This window comes from Onychomys torridus, chromosome 1 (assembly GCF_903995425.1).
Source record: "Onychomys torridus chromosome 1, mOncTor1.1, whole genome shotgun sequence".
Classification (NCBI taxonomy): Eukaryota; Metazoa; Chordata; class Mammalia; order Rodentia; family Cricetidae; genus Onychomys; species Onychomys torridus.
In genome coordinates, this window is record NC_050443.1 from 77,045,046 (window position 1) to 77,069,368 (window position 24,323).

At 42.0% G+C, this 24,323-nt stretch overlaps 1 protein-coding gene and 1 pseudogene across 2 annotated transcripts in view; both read left to right on the forward strand.

Moving 5' to 3' along the window:
- Pak1 (p21 (RAC1) activated kinase 1) overlaps window positions 1–8,181 on the forward strand; it is a 58,095-nt gene extending 49,914 nt beyond the window's left edge. Inside the window, exons 13-15 of one of the 2 annotated variants that reach the window (XM_036186730.1) lie at window positions 101–297; window positions 3,271–3,408; window positions 6,881–8,181. In XM_036186730.1, the coding sequence (XP_036042623.1) occupies window positions 101–297; window positions 3,271–3,408; window positions 6,881–6,967 (422 nt within the window). In that variant the 3' untranslated portion in view covers window positions 6,968–8,181. The remainder of the gene's footprint in view (window positions 1–100; window positions 298–3,270; window positions 3,409–6,880) is intronic. The other variant, XM_036186738.1, reaches the window with a different exon arrangement.
- Window positions 8,182–13,049: 4,868 nt separating this feature from the next.
- Window positions 13,050–13,743, forward strand: LOC118569575 (annotated as a pseudogene).
- Window positions 13,744–24,323: the final 10,580 nt, after the last annotated feature.

Below are 24,323 nucleotides of genomic sequence, written 5' to 3' on the forward strand. Positions count from 1 at the left end.
TGAGACAGATTGTGGAGAGCAAAACTTGACGGCCATGTGTGGGTACACAGCACTTACTGATGGACTATCCTAAGTGTGTCTTTCCTCTCCCCGTTTCTAGCTGACTTTGGATTCTGTGCACAGATAACTCCAGAGCAGAGCAAAAGGAGCACCATGGTAGGAACGCCATATTGGATGGCACCTGAAGTTGTGACACGGAAGGCCTATGGACCCAAGGTTGACATCTGGTCCCTGGGTATCATGGCAATTGAAATGATTGAGGGGGAGCCCCCATACCTCAATGAAAACCCTTTGAGAGTAAGTGTTCCCATCTTCTTTCAAATTATTTGGGCTGTTGTCTCTAATCCCAGGAAATTGGATTCAGGCTCTTTCTCTGTATCCCTGGGCATATTAACGCATTCTTATAAGCCCAGATTCAGAAGGCTGAGATAAGAAGATTGCCAGTTTGAGGCCAACTTGTCTCAAAAACAAACCAAGGGATCTGGTGAGATGACTCAGTGAGTTAAGGCTCTGAATGCCAAGCCTGGTGACTTGAATTTAATCCCTGGGACCTACATGGTGAAAAGAGAGAGCAAATTATTACAACTTGTCCTCTGATCCCCACACATACACTCTGTGGTCCACATGTGCTCACATACATGTGTACACACACTAAATAAATAAAAACAATACACACATAAGCCCAAAGACCAGATCCTGTTGAATTTAAAATGAATGAATGTAAACTATAACAGGGTCTGGGGATATAGCTTATTTTTAGAGCTCATTCCTAGCATTGCAGGGTTGCGGGGAGGAAGGAAGGGCTGAGTTCCTGTTATATACACGATATTGTTCTGATAATAATACCAAATTATTATATAGTAACAGATGGTAACTGCTGTTGAAAAAATGTAGAATAAGAATGATTGAAAAAGTAATGAGGAAGGTTTTATTTAAAGGGACATTTTCTCTTGCTAGTTATTTCAGCAGAAACATGAAGTTCCCAAGTATCAAGAATTTGATTTGATTTTTGCTTGTTGAGCCCCAAGGAAAATCAAGGAAGCTATTTCCCTGAAAGGAGTGAGGAGAAAGTAGACTGGTAGTCAGGGTCAGGGATAAGAGAGGACCTGCTGCTAAGACTTGTGGGCCAGTGTGAGAGCTTGGCCTTTATTTTGCAGCACTGGAAAGGATTTTCAGCTAGGTCATAGTAGTAGGATACAGTTTGTGCCTGAGATGGATCATGTCGGTTCCTTGTTCAGGAAATACAGTGAGAGATGGATGTAATAGTTCAGACAAGAGTGGTGGGAATGCCGGTGAGAACAGTAGACTTGGAAGGTATCTTGACAAGATGAATTGCAATCAACAGTCACTACCGCCTGAATTGCTGAGAAATTCAAGTGACCTTTGCTTTGGTTACTTTTCTGTTGTGGTGATTAAAGTTCTGTGAGCAAGGCAACTTATAGAAGAAAAGAGTTAGTTTGTGCTTATGGTTCTAGGGGTAAGAGTTCACGATGGGAGGGAAGGGGCAGGATGACAGCAGGAACAGGATGCTGAGAGCTTCCATTTGGAACCACACATGAACCAGACAGAACAAACCACAGGGTGGGCGAGACCTGGAGCTCCGCCTCTAGTGACGCACTTCCTCCAGCAGGGCCTTACTGGCAAGTTAGCAGAGTGACAGGGACAAACACTTAATCTGAATAAACCCGTAAAACAGAAAAGGAGGAAACTGAGATGGCATTTATAAATATTTTCCTCCTCTTATATGAGTTTTGTTGTGAAGGGTCACAGAGAAATGAAACAATATCTTGAGGTAGAGTTAAGAAGAGGTAGGCTAAAAGTTGTGTGTTTGCTAATGGAAATGAATTAGTGGGGAGAAGAAAATGACCATTTGCAAGAGAAAAATGGGAACTGCAAGAATGATGTCCTTAACTAGGTAAGAGAAGCTAGATAAAGGATTAGAGCATGGACGTGTTTCTGTTTGTAATGGGAGAGGGAAGCAGAGTATACAACTAAGATGCAAGGAAGTGGTGATTTTGACGGCTTGTGTTTCTCATTTCATCCATCCCCTAGCTAGTGCAGGCATCCCCTGTGAGGGACATCTACCTGTAACTACATGCTCCTATCACCTTGGATAGCTCCAGTTCCTGCAGAGTGATTCATCATCTCAAAATGAAACTGTCTTTAGTTTCTACCCTTTGGTCCCAGCTTTGCCCTCTGACTGCACATCCTCCTCTGCCTGGGTATACAGGTGATCAGTATGGTGCGGTGGCAATAAGACTGGGAATAGAGTGAGTGCAGGTGAACACTGAGTGCAACCGGTGCATAGTCTTGTGTGTGAAAGCGGACAGTCATTTGCCCTGCTCTTACTCAGAATTACTGTGGTCATTAAAAATGAGACAGTGCAGCTGAGTGTGGTGGCGCACGCCTGTAATCCCAGCACTCAGGTGGCAGAGCCGGGCGGATCTCTGTGAGTTTGAGGCCAGCCTGGGCTACAGAGTGAGTTCCAGGTTAGCCACAGCTACACAGAGAAACCCTGTCTCAAAACACGAGAGGGAGAGGGAGAATGAACCTTGTAATCAAAGAGCTTGGTGCTTATAAAAACCTGTTTTTCCTTATTTTTCAAGAGCTGCTTCATGTTGGGGCAGGGAAGCAGCAGAAAGGCGGTTGATGCTTTTTATAGTCCTCTTGGGTGACTGAGTTCAGTAAAGGTGTCAGCAGCAATTTCTGCCGGCAACTAAAGAGATGTTTAACTCACCATGCTCAGTGAATAATAAACTCTTTATGTCTGTAATCAAGAATAAACCCTTATAACACCTCAGAAGTGTACAAAGAACTTTGTAAATGTACTCTTTATTTTTGTGGATAGATGGAACTTTGGTTTGGTTTGGGGTTTTGTTGTTGTTTTGTTTTGTTTTGTTTTGTTTTTGGTGTTTTTCAAGACAGGGTTTCTCTGTGTAGTCCTGTCTTGGATCTTTCTCTGTAGACCAGGCTGGCCTTACAGAGATCTGCCTGGCTCTGCCTCCCGAGTGCTGGGATTAAAGGTGTGCACCACCACCGCCCAGTGAAACATTGTTTTATTAGCAAAGAAGTTGTATATTACATGCATATGCATGGTCACATAGCCTTGAAATGTTAAACTTAATCCTTGGGTTAGTAGATTCTCTGAAGAACATCACAGCTGCCTTATTGTGTCCTAGAGCACACCGCAGCTGGCTGTGCTTTTAGAGGATATGTCTTGAGACCAAGAGCCTCAGTGAAAGCGACATGATTCTTCATTTGTATTGCCAGGCCTTGTACCTCATTGCCACCAATGGGACCCCAGAGCTTCAGAACCCAGAGAAGCTGTCGGCTATTTTCCGGGACTTTTTGAACCGCTGTCTTGAGATGGATGTGGAGAAGAGAGGTTCAGCTAAAGAGCTACTGCAGGTAACTGTCCTTCTGCAGGGAGCTGCCTGATTGAAAGAAGCACTAGCTAAGCCTTTGTACCTTATTTTTGTCTTGAGGTTATTTACTAAAGACTTCTCTCCTACTGTCTCACTTTGTATTTCTAACTCCCTGACCGTCACTCCTGGGCCTTTGCTTAAGGTCGTCCCTTAGTTTCTTCCTCAGTCTAGTTAAACATTACACATTTTCCTAGACTCCACTCCAAGCCTACTTTCTGAGCTTCTCTTGAAGTATTTTCTGTCTTTCAGACGTCTTTTATTTTGCCTGAATTAGCGTATCAAATTTGGGTCTTGAGAAGTAGCTCTTTGAGAAGTTTAATTTTGTACAAGTTACATTTTACTGGGATACATGTAAACAATACCAAGAAACAGCGGTCTGGGGCAGTGTTTCTCAATCTTCCTAATGCTTTGATCTTTTAATACAGTTCCTCATGTTGTAGTGACCCCCAACCATAAAATTATTTTGTTACTACTTCATAACTGTAATTTTGCTACTGTTGTGAATTGTAATATAAATACCTGATGTGGGACCCCCAAGAGGTTCACGCCCCACAGGTTGAGAACCAACTGGTCTGGGGGGCTAGTGCAGTTTTGGAGTCTTTACAGTCTCCTCACTGCAAACTTGAGATGGTGACAGCAATACTCTGTTTGTTTGGAGTGAGACTCTGTAAGGGTGTAGTGAAACCCAGAGTTGGATTTACCAAGTCTTTTATAAAAAGTACTTTATCCTGCCGTCACAGCTTAGTTTATGTGGTTTCAAAAACTACTGCCAGCAAGTGACATCATTTATAGTTAGCATTTATTTTAATATAATTTCTTATTTCTTGTCATTTTACTGAACTGCAAACTGTTAATTTATTAGAAAGTATCACATTCAGCTTTATGGAGGTGACAGTGTATGTCTGCAGATTAATCAGTTACTGTTTGTCACTAGGCCAGAGCATGACTGAGCAGAATAGACAAAACGGGACCTTAGCACACTGCCCTGTATTAGTTATATATGAACCTCTCTGTCTTGACCACTCTACTGTAAACTCTTATTACTCTCTGGATTTCTTTTTATATGGTCATCTGACTGAGAATTAGTGCTCGGAAAATATTTATAGAGTTGAATAGAGATGTTTACTTACTTACGTTTTTAACATCTGTTTGTAATTGAGGCTACTGTTCAGAGAACTGGTCTATTAGGTATGGGATCTGGGTTCTGCCAAGTATAAGCCATTATTTGTAGGATCCTTTGGGATGAAAAGGCTCCTTAAACACAGGTACAATGTAGAATTCTTTTTGCCTTTCATGTGATTTGTGTGCTGGAACCCATAGGCACTGGGAAATGTACCCATACTGTGCTAAGTCTGTTATTATTGAAAACATTCTTAATTAGGTACCAAAGTGTAGCTATTAAAAGTGCCCTCTGGATTTTTCTTCCTGATACAGCAGTGTTTCTAAATAATAAGTGCATTACAGTGACTCTGTCACATTCTGTCTGTACTAAGCAGTAAGACACCTCTGTTTTTCACAGCAACCTGTGAATTACAGATCATTTATTTCCATTTTTGCAGGAGAGGTTTACTAGAATGATTATACAATAGACAAATAGAGGACATGGGGTTTCAGCATGTCTGTTTGCCTCCCAAGTGTACGTGCTCTTGATCACTGCTTCTATAGATTCAGAACATGTCACAGCTGGAAGCTTTATAGGGCTTATTTAGTTTACTTTGTTGAGAGAATTAAATGGGGGTTTCTTAGTTGAGTATTGGATGATACTGCTTTCTTACTGCCGAAGAGTCAGAAAATAGGCCTCAACCTTAGCTCTTTAACTTGTCGGTGTTACCTTGTAAATATTCAAAACCTAGACTTTTCAGAATCTTAAATCACGAAGTTTCACATCTGTTTCTCCTGTGAGAATACACATATGGACAGAAATATATAGGATGAGACAGAAATATAGAATCCCAATATGGGATTCATAGCTTCAAGCTTTAGCCAAGATCATTCATAGTTCTCAGTTCCTCTGTATATCCTGTATCTGTCCCAATAAGAGTTGAATCAACTTTCAGCAAAGAATATAAATGTATATGCCTCCATGTATATGTCTGTACACTTATATAATAATATTAATTAAAGTTATTATAAGCATGGTAGAAGGACCAGATATGTTAAATAATTGTAAATATCACATTTGCTCAGAAAAAGAAGTGTAGCTCTGATATTTATTATCAAATGGAAGAAACAGTCTCTATCCTCAAGACAGTTGTAAAAAACAAAAACAAAAACAGAAACAACCCACCATTTTAGGTAAGACACTCTGGGCTACATAAAGAATTGTTTTCTATAACATTTTCATATGGTATTTTCTCTTAAATGATTTGTTTTTTAATTGAAAGTATGGCTCAAAGTCTATTTTAGTGAAAGTAATTTTGGAAAGGACCAGACTATTGAAATCCTCACTGGATCACTTAGCCTTGCTGGAGTCAAGGATTTAACAAAAGATTCTCGGCTAGGTATGGTGTATGCTTATAGTCCTGGCTAATAGGCTGAGGCTGTAGTTTTAAAACTAAACCTCAGTGTCTTCTCCAGAAATAATAGTTACCAACAGTTTAATTTTACCTAGGAAAAAACAAAATCATGAAAAATGGACTCTTTTTGCCTTACTTCTTTCAGTCAAAATGTCTGTGGATAAGAGCTGGGCTTGGAGGTTTATACCTTTAATCCTAGCAGGAGGAGGCAGTTCTCTGAGTTTGAGGCCAGTGTGGTCTATAGAGCGCATTCCAGGACAGCCAGCACTGTTACACAGAGAAACCTTATCTTAAAAACTGTACTGAATCCACCAGGTTTAAATGAATCCCCAGGGGTGTCTTGGTTCTGGAGGAGATGGGAATGGAGGGGAGGGGCTGGGGGAAGGTGGGGGTGGGGGCGGGAGGGGGGAGGACAGGGGAACCCATGGCTGATGTATAAAATTAAAACAATAATAATAAAAAAATAAAAATAAAGTTAAATAAAAACAAAAAAGTCTATGGATTCATCCTGCTTTTAGTGTGTCAATTACTGTGTTAATATTCTGTATAATGTCATATGGATGTAAAATTATTAACTTCCTTTGGGTTTTTTGTAAGTTTTGACTATTATAAGTCAAACTTATATACTTAGTGTGATAGCTTACTGGGTATGAGTACTTGCAGCCAGGTCTGACAACCTGAGGTCCATTCCCCTGCACCTGTAATAGTGAAGAGAATTGATTCCAATAAGTTGTCTTTTCACACATACACGCACACACATACACACACACATACACACACACACACACACCATGGCATGCATGCATCCACACACCCACAAAAAAAGTGTATTTTTTCCTTCAGTTTGAGGATGATCTGACATGATGCCCTTATCGTCTTAAAATGGTTGCTAAGTAAGAATGGTAAATAATCATACTCTTTTTGCTTTTCTCCTTCTAGCATCAGTTCCTGAAGATTGCCAAGCCCCTCTCCAGCCTCACTCCACTGATTGCTGCAGCAAAGGAGGCAACCAAGAACAGTCACTGAAACCACATTCAGCCCAGCATCATCGTGCCAAGCCTTCCAGGAAAGAAACACTCGTTTCGGGAACTCCGGCTCCTCATGTCCTCCTCTCCTTGCTGTGCTTCTCCCATTTCCTGATCTAGTGCTCTCAAGACTTCGATCCTTGGAAACCATGTGTCTAGCACTGAAGAGAACTGCAGACTGGATGACTGATCCAGCAGTGGCCATTTCTAAGTAGGGAATTCCCTTCCAATTTGTGGGCATGGGGAGGTGACCTAGGAGTAAGGGTTTACCTGAATAAACCTGTTTCTACGAAACACAAATCCCAACCATCCCATTCCTTACTCCTCATAAGCAGTTCTTGACTACATAAATTTATGGTTTGGTAGCATTATCAATTTGCAGTCAGTTGAAATTTCTTTAGTGCTTTCTTTCTGTGACCAAATTGCCCAAACACCTCATTGTATCTGAAAACCATAACAGCTTTGGAATGCCATGGGGCCTGATAATCTGCCAGGGACATGAAGTGGCTCTGTTTCCTGAACCAGACCTTGGTGCAACTGATCCTGACATGGGAGAATGACCATGTTTTTCTCTGTGTGTGCTTCTAGCAGCTGTTTGGGAGAACCATGACCCAGTAGTGTTCCCCGTGCTATTTCTAGTGAAATGGTCTTAGCTAGGTAGCAGCTTCTGATTCCCTGCATCCCCTAGGCTGCTGCCTGCATTCTGTTGTAAATCTTATTTATAGCATTGAGAGAGTTCCTAGAGCACATGCTGAGGAGGAGCAGTGTGAGAAGTGAGAACGCAAGTGTGTCTGCTTTTAGCCCAGGGCGAGGCTTCAGCACCTGTCCAGCTAGACTGTGTGATATTTCAAGATCTCAGCCTGTTTCTACCTGGAATAAGAGGCTGAAAGATGAACTCAGATCTTCGGGTAGCTTAACTGTTTCAGTCAAAAGAAAAGGTCTCCAAATCTGAGATGATGTGCTACTAGTGAAAAGGGACCCTCTTTTTAAATGCATGACCAAGCTCTCTGCAAATGGACATGCTTTCTCTGGGTGTTGGGGATACTTGCTACCTCCTGCTTTCTTTGTGGTTTTGGTTCTCCCACTGTGGTAGGATGCTTGGCCAGCATTGTGGCTTGTCATGTCAGCCCCACTGACTACTTTGTCATGCTCAGAGGTCCTATTGCCTCAGCAGCACAAGTTTCTATTTCCTTCAATAAAAGGAAATGAAAATATGCTGCATTGACTGTTGTCTTTTTTCCCCCTTTCTCATGAAATAATGATTCCTCATGAGCCATTAGAAAGTAAGTTGCAGATAGGACACCCCTTTACCATTATGGACTTCCATTTGCTGTCTTTTCTTTCTAAAAACATTTTTAGTTTAAATATATATCAAAGAACTTGGCAAAAACAAAGCAAACAACAACAAAATGTGCATTGTTTCAAGAATTATTGTAAACACACATGTATTCAGTGCCCATATAAGAAACAGAATACTTCTGATACCCTAGAACTTCTCCATCTTGCCATTCCCTTATTCCAGTCCCCACTCTGGGTGGTAACCACTGATATGCTTGGGTGAAATCATATGTGTCTGTACTTTCACAGTATACAAATATATTCCACAGCAGCTCATTCTGCCGGGTTGGTGTCTCCCCCTCCCCTTCAAGACTGTTTTTAAGAACTATGTAGTTGTATATAGGTCTAGCCTAAGAACTAGGAGTGCTGAGGCTAGGCAGGTCAATATTCCTTCTTAGTTAAGACGGACACAGACTCAGCTTTGAGTTGAAAGGGATAACTCCGAGGAGACCAAACGCAGTAACAGTCGCTGCTGCTCTAAAGTCTTAAGGCACACCGTGGTTTGATTTTTTTCTGCTCAGGCTCTATGTCATCAGGGTACAGTTAAAGGGTCTGAGGCTGTTTCACGTGGTGCTTGGAATCCTTTCCCAGGCTCACTGGTGGGTAGTAGAACTCACTTCCATCTTAGAGGGCAAACATCTGGAGCAGTGGTTCTCAGCCTTCCTAATATTGGAACCTTGAATACAGTTCCTCATGGTGTGGTGACCCCAACCTTAAAATTATTTTCATTGCTACTTCATAACTGTAATTTTGTTACTGTTATGAATTATAAATATCTGTATTTTCCAATGGTCTTAGGTGACCCCTGCAAAAGGGGTCAAGGTGTAGGTTGAGAACCACTGCTTTAGAGGAAATAAGTAGCATAATGTAACCGAAACCAATTGAGTATGTTTTATTGTGGCTTACTCACAGCATGTATGTCCTTGGATCAGCAACTTAAATCATCTAACTTTCAACTTCTGTATCTGTAAAGTAGGCATAGTAATAGTATCTACCTCTAAGTTTCTGAGGAAATAAAATTTATGCAGAGCATTGGGTACAGTCCCTGGAACATGGCAAACGCGATCCTGTGTTGTAATGCTTGAAGTGACCTGGTTTGTTAGAAGACTGTGTGCTAATTCTGACTCTCACTGGCACTAAAATAGGAGTCTTACATAAGAATCTATATCTAGGAGTCTCAGTTATGCTTTGACACTTTAGTCAATACTGGTTTCTAATCGTAAAATCCATAGTCACTTCATCACTGGTAAAAACTTGTGTCTGGCTGGGCTGCACTATGATATACTGTCACAAAACCAAAACCAAAATAATAAATTGTGTATAATCAAGCTTGCTTGACAAGACTTAAAAAGGCAGAAAAACAAAACCGAGCCTCTCCTTTGCCTGGTGAGTTGCTAAGTGATGAAAGACCTGCCATTAGCATTTTATGTCTCTTTTAGACTTGGAGTTCAAGTTTCTTTATTAGGGTTAAAAGCAAACAATTGCAAACATTTGTGGTGCACACACCTTTAATCCCGGCAGAGGCAGGTGGAGCTCTGTGAGTTCAAGGCCAGCCTGATCTATAAAGTGAGTTCTAGGACAGACAGCCAGGGCTTTTACACAGAGAAACTGTCTGGAAAAACAAAACAAAAATCAAAGGATTGATTTTAATGTTCTTGCATTTAAAAGGAAATTGAGGGGGCTGGAGAGATGGCTCAGCAGTTAAGAGCTCTTTCAAAGGACCTAACTTTGGTTCCCAGCACCAGGATCTGACTCCCTCTTTTGGCCTCTGTAGGCATCCACACACATGGCATACACTCACACAGACATACATGTACACATAAAAAATAAGATTCAGAGGTCAGTAAGATGCTTATCAGGTAAAGACATGTATGCAACCTGCTGACATGAGTTCCAAATCCCACACACAATAAAAAATTAAAAAAGAATAAAAGATTTTTTTCTTTTAATAAAAGGCTTGTCAAGCAGGAACACTCTGCATGCTTAACAAAAGCATTGTCCAAGTTTTGGGCTTGATGCATTACTGCTGGATGGTTGAGTAGGGTCTGGCTCCAAGCCTCAGCATGCTGCCAAGAAAAATCAGAAGCTGGCACAAGACAGGTGACATATGTACTCACAAGTATATCCCTTTTTTCATGTCACCTTTCTTACTTCGTTGATTTAGATAAATGCCACTTAGAACAACCTTTGACTGTTTATTCATTCTTCAGTCCAAGAGCTAAGTAGTAAAACTGCTTAGTTATAACTGGTTTGGAGAACTACCTCACCCAACTTCAAACCACAGGGAACTTAGTGAACTGGCTGCAGTTTTAAAATTACCAACATATATTTGGCCGAGAAATGGCTAAGCCAAGGGAATGTCAGTTGCTGTAGAGGTTTAAATGTGTGTTGGTATTTGCTTGTTTGTGATTATGTCTCCCGTCTGTTTGAAATAGATAGGCCTTAGCATCGACAGGAAACTAAAAACACTCTTGTGTTTTCTTTTTGTCAAAAGAGGATTGTGTGCAGGATGGCATGTAGCAGTAAAGTACTTTCTTAGCGTGTGCAAGGCACCTTGAGTTAAAACCCCCCAGCATTGCCAAAATAAATACACAAACAAATGAGTGAAAGATGAAAAGATAATGTAACATCAGTAGAAAAGGTTTTATCTGGAGTTTTCTTATAAAAATCGTTGAACTAAGATGCTAAAGAAGCTGGAGATTTAAGGAAACTAATGACAGACTTTCAATTTTTAATTTTGAGAGAATTAAAAGAAACAAGCACAGTTTCTCCAAAGCCAGTGAGGTGGCTCAGTGAGGAGATGTGCTTGCCACCAAGCTTGAGAATGTGAGTTCCTACCCTGAAACTCCAAAATTGTCCTCTGACTTCCACATATATGTGCACATGCCTGCACATGCATGAACTAACTAAATAAAACAAGAACAATATATATATAAACAAAACCATATATATCCGTATATTCATTACTGATTTCTAACAGCTAAATGTTAACCCTCCCATAGAAACTTGTTAAATACATCCATTCTTTGGAAAAAAAAAAAAGATGTTGTAAATTAATTTGATCAGTTCTTTGATATTCTTTTCAGTCTGTTTTGAACGTTTTAGTTTTGTTTGTCTTGCTTGACCGTCTTTGATCAGGCTGTCTTTGCTCACACCCAAGACACCAACAGCTACAGCCCGTTTCAGTGTCTCCTGAAGAGCAATGAGGGGAAAGCCTCCCAAGAAGCCGTCAGAATGGAATTTTGAAAAAGTCTGCATTTCACAAAAGACTGCTTAACCCCTTCGACAGCTACCCAGTTGCAGCGGGTGCCAACAGCTTAGACCTGCTGTGTCAGGGGTTAAATGGGAGGTTTCAGAATCGAGAAAAGAGGGTAAATATTTCAAGGCTTAAACTTCTTCATGTGCACAACCATCACTCCACCCACCTGACACCTTGCACTAGAAGGCGTACTCAAGGGAGTTCAGTGCAGTCAGAAAAGAGGCAGCCACTGCATGCAGTTTAAGGGCTGCAGGGTCTGTAGCTTCCAGGGACTTATTTAAATAACCATTAACTGACAACTTGCCAGGAATTTCAGTTGGCACTGGTAATAAAGAGATAAGTAGATGTCTTAGTTATTCTATTGCCATGACAAAACACCATGGCCAAAGCGATTGATAGAAGAAAGAGTTTACTGGGGGCTGTTTCCGAGGGTGAGTCTATCGTGGCATACATGGGGGATGGTAGCAACAGGCGTGGCACTGGAGCAGTAGCTGAGAGCTTACTTTTTGACTCGGAGATAGCTGACTGGGAATGAATGGGCTTTTGAAACCCCGTAGTCTACTCCCAGTGACACAACTCCTCCAACAAGGCCACACGTCCTATTTGCGGGGGAAGGGGTTGTCTCGATACAGGGTTTCTCTGTGTATCCTTGACTGTCCTGGAACTCGCTCTGTGGACCAGGCTGGCCTCCAACTCACAGAGATCTGCCTGCCTCTGCCTCCTGAGTGCTGGGATTAAAGGCGTGCGCCACCACGGCTCAGCACTAAGGTCACACCTCCTAATCCTCCCCAAACAGTTGCACCAACTGGGAGCCAAGTACTCACACAGGAGCCTGTGAGGGCCTTTCTCATTCAAACCACCACAGTGGTCTAGCCAGCAGCAAGTAGATTATAGGACCTCACCAAACAAGTAATTACTACCAGTGTGGCTAGTACAGTAGTAAAAGGTTTATTTGGAGGGAGATAGGGGGTATTTAGGACCAAGTACATAACTGAGTCTGTTGACAAGGCATAGTAATGAAGAAGGTTTTCCTGAGCTGAGCCTTGGATTAAGACTTACCCAAAATGCTGGGCAGTGGTGGCACACGCCTGTAATCCCAGCACTCGGGAGGCAGAGGCAGGTGGATCTCTGTGAGTTCAAGGCCAGCCTGGTCTACAGAGCTAGTCCAGGACAGGCTCCAACGCTACAGAGAAACTCTATCTCGAAAAACAAAACAAAAAAACAACAAAAAACAACAAAAAAAATTTACCCAAAGGTACTAGAGAGATGGCTCTTTAGAGGATCCAGGTTTAATTCCTGGCCCCCACATGGTAGCTCACAACCATCAGTAACTCCAGTCCCAGGCAATCTGACACCATCTTCTGGCCTTCAGGGGTATTGCATGCACATGGTACATACACTTACATACATTTGAGAAAAATACCTGCGTGTGTGTGTGTGTGTGTGTGTGTGTGTGTGTGTGTGTCTGTCTGTCTGTCTTTCTTTCTGCCTGTATAAAATAAAAATGGGAAAAAATGAAGAGCTGGGTAAAAGTTGGGTGCTGGAAGAAAGTCTGTCAGTAAGTACACCATGAGTAAAGTCACATGACAGCCTAAGCGATCAGATCAAGACTTTGCAGATGCCACTGTCCCCTGTTCTGCTTGCCAACCCCACTCTGTTCTTCAATATCACCGCTGGTGCCAAGCCCTTGGGCTGCATCTGCTTTAAGTTGTTTGCAGACAAAATTCCAAAGACAGCAGAAAACATGCATGCTCTGAGCACTGGAGAGGAGGATTTGAATATAAGGTTCCTCCTTTCACAGAATCGTTCCAGGATTCATGTGCCACGGTGGCAACTCCAAACACCATAATGGCACTGGTGGCAGGGCCATCTATGGGGAAACATTTGAGGATGAGAACAGGATGAAGTATACAGGTGCTGGCATATTGTCCATAGCAAACACTGGACCAGACACAAATGGTTCGTTTTTCATCTGCGCTGCAAGGACTGAGTGGTTGAGTGGCAAACATGTGGACTTTGGGAAGGTGAAAGAAGGCATGAACATTATGGAAGCATTCTGGGTCCAGGAACAAGACCAGCAAGAAGATCAGTGTTGCCGACTGTGGACAACTCTAATTTTTCTGACTTGCAGGCATCTTACACACCAGACCATTCCTTCTGTAGCTGAGGAGGATGCCCCTACCCATGTGCTTGCAATACCCTGTAATCTCTGCTCTCACTGAGTTCTCTGGGTTCGGTATTCTCACTCCCCTCCCAGTCTAGCTGGATTGTAGAGTTAAGTTTGTGATTATGAATAAAAACTAAATGAGAAAGAAAGATCAGTTCAAGACGTCTAGAGTTGCTGGGAGTAAGTGGAAGTGGGAATGGAGGGAGAGGGAAGGTAAGGATGGAGAAGGGGACAGAATCCAAGTGAAGAAGACTAAGCTTTAACTCTAGGGATGCATTTTAAGCATAGTCAGTGATGTTAGAAGGTCAGCATGGCCCGCTCTTTGGAGGGCTTTGGAGAGTGTAATACGATTAACTGGCTCTTAACTGGTTGATGCACACTGAGAAATTTAGGGCCCTAGTGAGCTTTGAAACACAAGAAAGTGAGTAGCAGAGCTGCAGTGGCGCACACCTTTAATCCCAGCAGTTGGTAGGCAGAGCCAGGCGGATCTCTGTGAGTTTGAGGCCAGCCTGGGCTACAGAGTGAGATCTGGGACAGGCGCCAAAACTACATGGAAAAACCCTGTCTCGAAAAACCAAAACCAAACAAACAAAACAAAAAATGTGAGTAGAAGAAATGGAGAGAAGTGGACATAAAATATTACAACAAAATTTGCTCATTCTGCCAGACTGAAGGAAAGGGAGGTTTCAGAAAAGAGATTCTGGTTTCAGACCATCATTTAGAGCCACAGGAGATGGAACAAATTTGAAAGGAAAGCAAATGAATTTAATCTAGAGTTGACAGAGTTTGAAGTCTATACAACAACACGCCATTGAGGAGAACCAAGATGCAGTCCAGTATTTCTGATTCAGCGAGACACCTTGTCTTGAAGGAATAAAGCCAGAGGAATAACAGAGGAAGACACCAGAAATCTGCTTTTAGCCTCTGCATGTGCATGTGTGTCTGCCCACTCCGGTGCATGTAGACAGACAGACAGACAGACACACACACCCAAAAAAAATACTTTAAATAAATAAACAAACCCAAAGGTAAAATGGCCCATTGTCATGTTTGAAACAGATTTGCTTGTTTTCCTTTAACAGGGCAATAAGAGAATTAAATGGCGATATGGATAATTTCACTACAAAAAATAGCTACCATGAATTAAGCAAGCAACAAGAACTAAGCTTATTTTTATGCCAATCATGGCAAATCAGAGAGCGTTTACCTTAGAAGGCACAATTAAAACATGTTGCTCCGGACTGGAGAGATGACTCAGCCCTGAAAGGCTAGGCTCACAACCAAAAAACCTGTTGCTCTGAGGAAATAAATTCTAACCCCAAGCATCACCCAACAACAACAAACCAACTGTGGTGCTCGGTCCTAAGGTTGGGAGTCTGGCCTCACCGGGTTTTCCCAGGCATCAGCCCTGTGTGAGCATGACCACGCCCTCACAGCGAGTGGCCACGCCCCCCACGCATGTGACCCTCGGGTCAGCGGCTCTGCCTTGCGGGTCCTCCATCTTGATAGACGCTGGTCTTCACAGGCGTGAAACCCGGATTTGCGTTGGGGGCTGTAAAGTCACTGTAAGTAGCATTCCCATTTCTGTGTACCCCCAAACATCACCCAAAGCAGGAAGTTACCTGAGGTTTGCCCATCACTGGAGGTCTAGGAAGAAGGGGCTTCCTCTCCACAGCTGTCAGGACACAGAAGCAAAGCTCTGCAGCCCAGGGGTGTCCAAGCTGGCCACCCAGAATGCCACCTTGAAGTCCTTGCAGCCTTGTTTCTCTGTCTGAGGATGACAGTCCTATGCCGCCCGTCTTCGTTCATCTCTAGTTTCCGTGGCAAGAGAAAGGTCTACTCGCAGTCCCTGGAGTCAAGCTGGTGAACCGTTGGGTCTTTGAGCCTGAGATTGGACGGACTTCTGGAGGATTTGGGAGGGTGATTGGTGGTTCAGTTTTACCCACATTTATTTTGAAGTAAGAAATCTAAGTGGAGATTTCTTCAGGCTGTTGGGATGAGTGAGTCAAGAGGCCTGGGGTGGCAACAACTTAGTCGATTCCCTGCTAAGTGTTAGCGGTTCATGTGAATCCAGCTACCCTGGCTAGTGCATAAACTCAAAGGATCCGTGGGTGCGTTGAAATGTGGTGGTAATGATTCTGGGTAAAAAGCTGTCTTTTATTCAGAGTTCAGTTTACCCTTCTCCCATCACAAAACCTTTGTTCACATCTGCCATTAGATTTTCTAGTATTTGCGACTAGTCACACCAAGATATAAATGCATACACACACACAGTGGTTTCCTCAACTAACTTGTTTCTCCTTTCCCTTGTGAGTGTTGTGTGTTGACTCGCGATTTTTTAAAAATAAATGTATGTAATTGCCAAATGTAAATATTCTTAGTTATCTATTTCTTACTGATTCATGGATACATTTCTCTGTTGTTAAAAAACCAAAACAAAACATTTTGATTTCCGAAAGAGCAATCTGAGGGTACAGGCCATTTGAAATAAGATTTTTTTTAAAAATAAGATTTACCTTCCTTGATGTATATGGTGAATGCAAGAGGCAAGAAGTGGAGCTGCTGGGCTGGAGAGATGGCTCAGAGGTTAAGAGCAACAACTCCTCTTCCAGAGGTCCTGAGTTCAATTCCCAGCAATCACATGGTGGCTCACAACCATCTGTAATGAGATCTGGTGCCCTCTTCTGTATACATAATAAATAAATAAATCTTTAAATAAAAAAAAGTGGAGCTCCACAGAAGAATCAAAGGAGGAAGGAACTTTAAATGGCTCGTCAATCGTACACACCCTTTGCAAAGGCATCAATGGAGGGGACAAAACAATCCTTCTATCCATTGCAAGGCCTAGCCTTCATCTGTGGCCTCTGAATGTTCCTCTCACTGACTGTTCCCCAGGGTTGTATAGATCATCTTGGTTAGCATGCAGTGTTTGCATTTGGTTTTTATTGTTGCAACATATACTAAATCTGGCTTCTAGAAAAAAGTACATTGTTACATGACTTAATATAACTGTTACATGACTTCATTTTTTCCTGTTCTGGGGATTGGACTTCACAAATGTTACGCAAGTATTCTATTACCTACCTATACTCCAACATAGTCACTTTACATGTGATCACTGAAATTTTTAAAAACAAGTTTTCCTATGAATTATGTTTTTAGCTGAATATATTGTTCTATAAATGTTAATTAAGACTAGTTTGTTGTAATCATCTCTATACAAGTTTTAAGAAATTATTCCTTTTGTGTATATGTGTATATATGTAATATTGTGTGATTCCAGGTGCACATGTGCTATGGCTCATATGTGGAGGTCAGAGGACAACTTTTGAGAGTCCCCTCCTTCCACCACGGGTTCTGAGGAATGAACTCAGGTCATTGGGCTTACATGGCAAGAACTTTTACCCACTGAGCCATCTGACTGACGCACATACAATTGTGTTTTGTTTTTGTTATTATCTGTTTATTCTGTCCTTTATAAGTATGTTCTGCCTCCTACCCAACATAACTATAGATATGTTTATTTCTTTTTTGGAGACTATGTGACTAAGTACATGTAAGTTGAAAACACCTTTTAAATTATTTTTTATCATTATGTTCTTTTTGTCTCCAATAATTTTTTTTTGTCTCATATTTACTTGGCTGGTCTTTAGTGAAGTAGACTGTATCATTTGGCCCTAATTCTTCACCAACTGAGTCCACATCTTTTAAAGATTTATTTTTATTTGTGTGTGTGTGTGTGTGTGTGTGTGTGTGTGTGTGTGTGTGTTGCCCAGACTGAACCTCTGGCCTTGCACATCTCTACCACTGAATTACATTCCCAGCCCTCTCTTCCTTTCAGTTTCAACAAATGAAACACTTGTGCTTGGCTCTCTATTTGTAGTTAAACAGACTTTGGCTTGTTTTTAAACTGAAGAATTCACTACATTTACATTTAAAGTAATACTGACATCTGTAGACTTAAATCTGGCTACTGCTTGTGGGAAAGATCATTTTGTTGGGTAGATTATATTATTTGTTTTATGTTGTCCATATTCTTCACTGTCATCTGACTTCCCTTTGGATTGTTTTATTCATTCATTCATTCATTCATTTATTTAATTTTTCAAGACAGAGTTTCTCTGTGTAACAGCTCTGGCTGTCCTGAAACTCACTCCATAGGTCAGGCTGGCCTTGAATTCACAACAAAGATCAACCTGCCTTTGCCTCCAAGTGCTGGGATTAAAGGCGTGAGCCACCACCACTTGGCTTGAAATTTTTTTATTCTAGTTTCTTTGTTTTAAAACAGGGTCTCTCTGTGAAGCCCTGACTGGCTTGGAATTTGCTTTGTAGACCAGACTGGCCTTGAACATACAGAGTCACATGCCTCTGCCTCCTGAGTGCCTGTAGTAAAGGCATTTGCCACCATGCTGGGCTCCTAGTTTCTTACTTTATTCATTTTTTTAAAGCTTTATTGAATCATAACTATATATAATAAGCACACATTCAAAGCATATCATTTTTGTTAGGCCTGGTGGCTCATGCCTATAATCTTAGCAATTCAGAATTCTTAGTCAAGAGTATTGAGAGTTTGAGGCCAACCTGGGCTTCATATCAAGACCCTGTCTCAGAAGGGCACACCAATTGGATGTCCAGTGTGAAATGTTCAGCTCTGAAAATACATATACAAATAACATTATATGGACTGAGCAGGTTATATTTAGGAATATATATATATATATATATATATATATATATATATATATATATGTGTGTGTGTGTGTGTGTGTGTGTGTGTGTATTTACATATATTCAATAACAATGAAAAAAGAGGCCATGTATTTGGAAGAGAGTAGTAGAGAAGGGTGTATAGGAGGGTTTGGAGGGAAGAAAGGAAAGGAGAAATGTTGTAATTATGATCTCAATTTTTTTTTTTAAAGAAGAAAACAAAACAAAGAAGTAAGATTCCTTTGATAGAGAATACATTTTGGAGGGCAAGTGTGAGTATAGAGTAATTGTTTAGGAGGCTATTGGAGTGCTTAGGTGAGGACCCAGCTGGGGAAGTGGCCAGGGGGTGGGAATTATGAAAGAAGAGCATCTCCAAGGGTTCTGTTAGTTCTGTGGATTCACAGGCTTTAAGAAGAACAACTGAGTAGTCTAGAAATTGACTCTAGTGGTCTAAATTATTGGTACTCCAAAGATACCTGCATCCTCCTCCTCAGAACCCCTAAGTCCTGTGTTCTCCTGTCATGGAAGCAGGTGGCAAATAAGCTTATGTGCAGGATCTTGAGATAGAAGAGTGCCTGCTTTATGCAGATGCGCCAGTACCAGCAAGTCTGAAGCTTCCCTTTGTCTGTGTAAGTTTTAACTTACAAAGAAAAGGTAAATAAAGAAAACCCAAAACATACAAAAACTAACCAACCAAACAAACAAAACCTAGCTGTGCCTCTCCACTGAATTACCTTAATATTTGTCAAAGATTAATCAACCCATATGTTTTCCTTTTCTCTGGGTCTGTACATCATAGTTGGTCTATCTTTAAGTCTTGAACTCAGTTTGAATCTCAAAACATATTGTTTGGCTTATATTTTCTTTGTTTTTCTGTACAAATCTTATATCAGTATATTGCTTTCTATCAAAAAAGTCCACAGAGGTCCTGGTGGGAATTGGAATTGTGTTGAACCCATAGAACCTGGGATAAATTAAGATCATATTTGATCTTTCTTCCTTTTCTGTTCTACAAAATGGCTTGAGAAACCTGAGTGCCAGCTCTTCTTTAACAATTTGGTAGAATTTGGCAATGAATCCTGGTCCTGGACTTTTTTTTGTTGGAGAGACACAGTAAGCTTTAATCTTGTTAATGGTTGTGAATCTGTTTAAATGTACCACATTTTCATGATTCATTCATCAGTTAGTGGACATTGAGGTTGATTCTAGATCTTTATTACTGTGAATAGGGCAGCAATAAACATCAATACATCTCCGTGGTGGGATAGATAGAGTCCTTTGGCTGTGTGCCCAGGATTGATAATGCTGAGTCATACAGAAAGGCTCTCTTTAGGGTTTTTTGTTTTTTGTTTTTTCGAGACAGGGTTTCTCTGTGTAGCTTTGCGCCTTTCCTGAAACTCTCTCTGTAGCCCAGGTTGGCCTCAAACTCACAGAGATCCGCCTGCCTCTGCCTTCTGAGTGCTGGGATTAAAGGCGTGTGTCACCACTGCCCGGCTCTCTTTAGTTTTTTAAGAAACTGCTTACTAATTTTCATGGTGACTGCATCAGTTTATACTCTGCCAAACAATGAATAAAGATTTACCTTTCTTGACATCCTTAAGAACATTGTTGTCCCTCTGGAGGCATCACGATCCCCGACCTCAAGCTCTACTATAGAGCTACCATAATAAACACAGCTTGGTACTGGCATAAAAACTGACATGTGGACCAATGGAATCGAATTGAAGACCCTGACATTAACCCGCACACCTATGAACATATAATTTTTGACAAAGAAGCCAAAACTGTACAATGGAAAAAAGAAAGCATCTTCAACAAATGGTGCTGGCATAACTGGATGTCAGTATGTAGAAAGCTGCAAATAGATCCATATCTGTCACCGTGCACAAAACTTAAGTCCCAGTGGATCAAAGACCTCAACATAAATCCAGCTACTTTGAACCTGATAGAAGAGAAAGTAGGAAGTACTCTTGAACGCATTGGCACCGGAGATCACTTTCTAAATATAACACCAGTAGCACAGACACTGAGAGAAACAATCAATCAATGGGACCTGTTGAAACTGAGAAGCTTTTGTAGAGGAAAGGACACGGTCAACAAGACAAAGTGGCAGCCTACAGAATGGGAAAAGGTCTTCACCAACCCTACATCTGACAGAGGGCTGATATCCAGAATATATAAAGAACTTAAGAAATTAGACATCAAAATGCCCAACAGTCCAATTAAGAAATGGGCTATAGAACTAAACAGAGAATTCTCAACAGAGGAATTTCAAATGGCTGAAAGACATTTAAGGAATTGCTCAACATTCCTAATTATCCAAAAAATGCAAATCAAAGGACTCTGAGATACCACCTTACATCTTTCAGAGTGGCTAAGATCAAAAACACAAAAACACACAGGAGAGGATGTGGAGCAAGGGGAACTCTCCTCCACTGCTGGTGGGAATGCAAGCTTGTACAGCCACTTTGGAAATCATTATGGCGCTTCCTTAGAAAATTGGGAATCCATCTCCCTCAAGACCTAGCTATAGCACTCTTGGGCATATACCCAAGGTATGCTCAATCATACCACAAGGGCATTTGCTCAGCTATGTTCATATCAGCATTGTTTGTAATAGCCAGAACCTGGAAACAACTTAGATACCCTTCAACTGAAGAATGAATAAAGAAAATATGGTACATGTACACAATGGAGTATTACTCAGCAGAGAAAAACAATGACATCATGAGGTTTGCAGGCAAATGGATAGATCTAGAAAAAAACATCCTGAGTGAGGTAACCCAGACTCAGAAGGACAAACATGGTATCACTTATAGGAGGATACTAGATGTAAAACAAAGATGACTAGACTGCTACACAACTCCAGGGAGGCTACCTAGAAAACGGGACTCTAAGAAAGACACAGGGATCACCCAATGACAGAGAAATGGATGAGATGTACATGAACAACCTGGATGACAGTGGGAGTAATGAAGGGCAAGTTTTGAGGGAAAGAGAGCTTAGGGGAGCAGGAGATCCCAGCTGGATCAAGAACAGAAAGGGAGAACAAGGAGTAACAGACCATGATAAATGAAGACCACATGAGAACAGGAATAGGAAGAGTGCTGGAGAGGTCCCCAGAAATCCACAATGATATATCCTCTGTAGACTGCTGGCAATGGTCGAGAGAAAGCCTGATCTAACCTAGTCTGGTGATCAGATGGCCAAACACCCTACCAGTCGAGCTGGAATTCTCATCCAATAACTAATGGAAGTGGATGCAGAGATCCTCAGCCAGGCCCCAGGTGGAGCTCCAGGAGTCCAATTGTCAAGAAAGAGGAGGGACTGTAAGAGCGTGAATTGTTGAGACCAAGATTGGAAAAAACACAGGGACAAATAGCCAAATGAATGGAAGCACATGAATTATGAACCAAAGGCTGTGGAGCCCCCAGCTGGATCAGGCCCTCTGGATGGGTGAGACGGTTGAGTGGCTTGAACAGTTTGGGAGGCATCCAGGCTGTGGGACCAGGACCTGTACTTAGTGCGTGAGCTGGCTGTTTGGAACCTGGGGCTTACACAGGGACACTTTGCTCAGCCTGGAAGGAGGGGACAGGACCTGCCTGTACTGAATCCACCAGGTTTAAATGAAACCCCAGGGGAGTCTTGGCCCTGGAGGAGATGGGAATAGAGGGGAGGGGGTGGAGGGGAGGTGGGGGTGGGGGCAGGAGGGGGGAGGACAGGGAAACCCATGGTTGATGTGTAATTTTTAAAATTTAAATAAAAAAAGAACATTGTTGCCATTTGATTTCTTGATGATTGCCACTCTAACTAGAGAGAGATTTTTTTTTAATTATTAAATATGTTTATTTATTAAAATTCTTTCCAATTTACATACCAACCCCAGTTCCCCCTCTCTCCCTTTCTCCTGCCTCCTCACCTCCCTCCCAATCTGCCCCATCCACTCCTCAGAGTGGGCAAGGCCTCCCATGGTAGTCAACAAAGTCTGGCATACCAACTTGAAGGAGAGCCTAGCCCCTCCCCATTGTATCAAGGATGAGCAAGGTATCCCACCGCAGAGAATGGGCTCCAAAAAGCAAGTTCATCCCATGCATCTGGGATAAGTCCTGGTCCTGTTGCCAGGGACCCCACAAACAGATCAAGTCACATATCTGTCACCCACATTCAGCGGGCCTAGTTCGGTCCCATGTAGGTTCCTGAGCTGTCAGTCCAGAGTCAGTGAGCTCCAACTAGCACCAGTCAGTTGTCTCTGTGGGTTTCCCCATCATGTTGTTGACCCCCTCTTTTTTTTTTTTTTACTGTCGAACGCCATATATTGAAGGAGGGAGGAGATCTTAAATACAGACTTACAGCACAATGGGGGAAACCTGGTTGGCAGAAGTTCATTTCTGATGGTTTTTTTTTTTTTTTTTGAGCTGAGGATTGAACCCCAGTCCTTCAAGCACTCTACCATTAGGCTAAATCCGCACCCCTGCTCCTGATGTTTTACAATCTTGCTTCTAAGCAGTTAACGCCCAATATGCTGGATTCACAGATAAGGAGCTTCCCTGAAGCATTCAGGAGGGTGGAATCTCACAGGGAATTAGCATAGGGAGGATATCAATGTCAAGGTCAACAAGCAAGGCAACAGTTACCCAAAACGGGGGCCAGGGACCTACAGGTCCCCCCCCCCCTTTTACTAAAAAATGAGCTTCTGACCAATCCTTGAGATCCCCGAGTACAAAATCCCACTAACTCCTGAGCATGAAATCCCACCAGTCCCTGTGCTTGCGCCAGAATCATACCACAAAAATCCATTAGTCCCAAGCCAGCCTGGTAAGCGTGGCCTCCAAGAAACCCTATATAAGCTCTGTACCCTGTTCAGTTTGGTGCTTCTCCTCATCCTAGAGGCAACAACCCTCCTAGATTCTTCCTTTCCAATAAATCTCTTGAGTAAGGTTTGTTGTGCGGTTTGCCATTTTTGCTGGAGTGGAGCCCAGCTTTAACAATTTTTGAGCCCAGCTGTAACAATTTTTGCTGGAGGGGAGTAGAACAGAACTGTAACCTGTTTGCTGAGGAAGCTTTTCCCTAGTGAAGCAGAGCTATAAGAACACTGTAACAACTTTGCTAGGGAAACCCTCCCTTGCCTGGGCAGAGTTGTTACATGGGGGAAACCTTTCCCTGGAGCAGAGCTGTAAGTTCCTATGGTTATAACGCTTATAATTACAGTGGTATTCCTTAGCTCCTGACTGCCAGGGTATATTTCCATAGGAACTGCAATGCTTACAACATTGTTTTTGATTTTTAAGGTTCCTTTGTTTTTTCTTTGGGACTTATGCATCTAGGGTCAGGTGGTTGGTTGGATTGCTTTTAATCATCCACATTCCTTCAGGGGAAGTTATCAGCATTCAGTTGTAGACTCAGGAGTTAAACACATTCTTCTCTCTGATTCTTTTTTGTCTGCTTAATTTGGGGAGGCTACCAGCCTCTACCTACATTTTCTTTCTTGATGCTTTGACCTCATAACCCTGTACATATTATAATGGGTAATTAATAATACGTCCTTTGTTTTTCCCTCTTGGGGATTCTTTATTATCACTGACTGTTTTCTAATAATGTCTAAAAAGTATTATTTTATATATTCCTTAGGTTTTAGTCAAGGTGGAAGGATCACTATGATTCTTGCTACCCCATTTTGATTAAAGTAGAAGTTCAGACCAGGGATTTTATTTGTTTGTCTGTTTTTAAAGATGTGTGTGTGTGTGTGTGTGTGTGTGTGTGTGTGTGTGTGCGCGCGCGCGCGAGTGCATGTGTGTGTGTGTGTGTGTGTGTGTGTGCGCGAGAGAGAGAGTGCGTGTGTGGTGGTCAGAGAAAACTGTGTGGGAGTTGGCGTCCTCCTACCGTGTG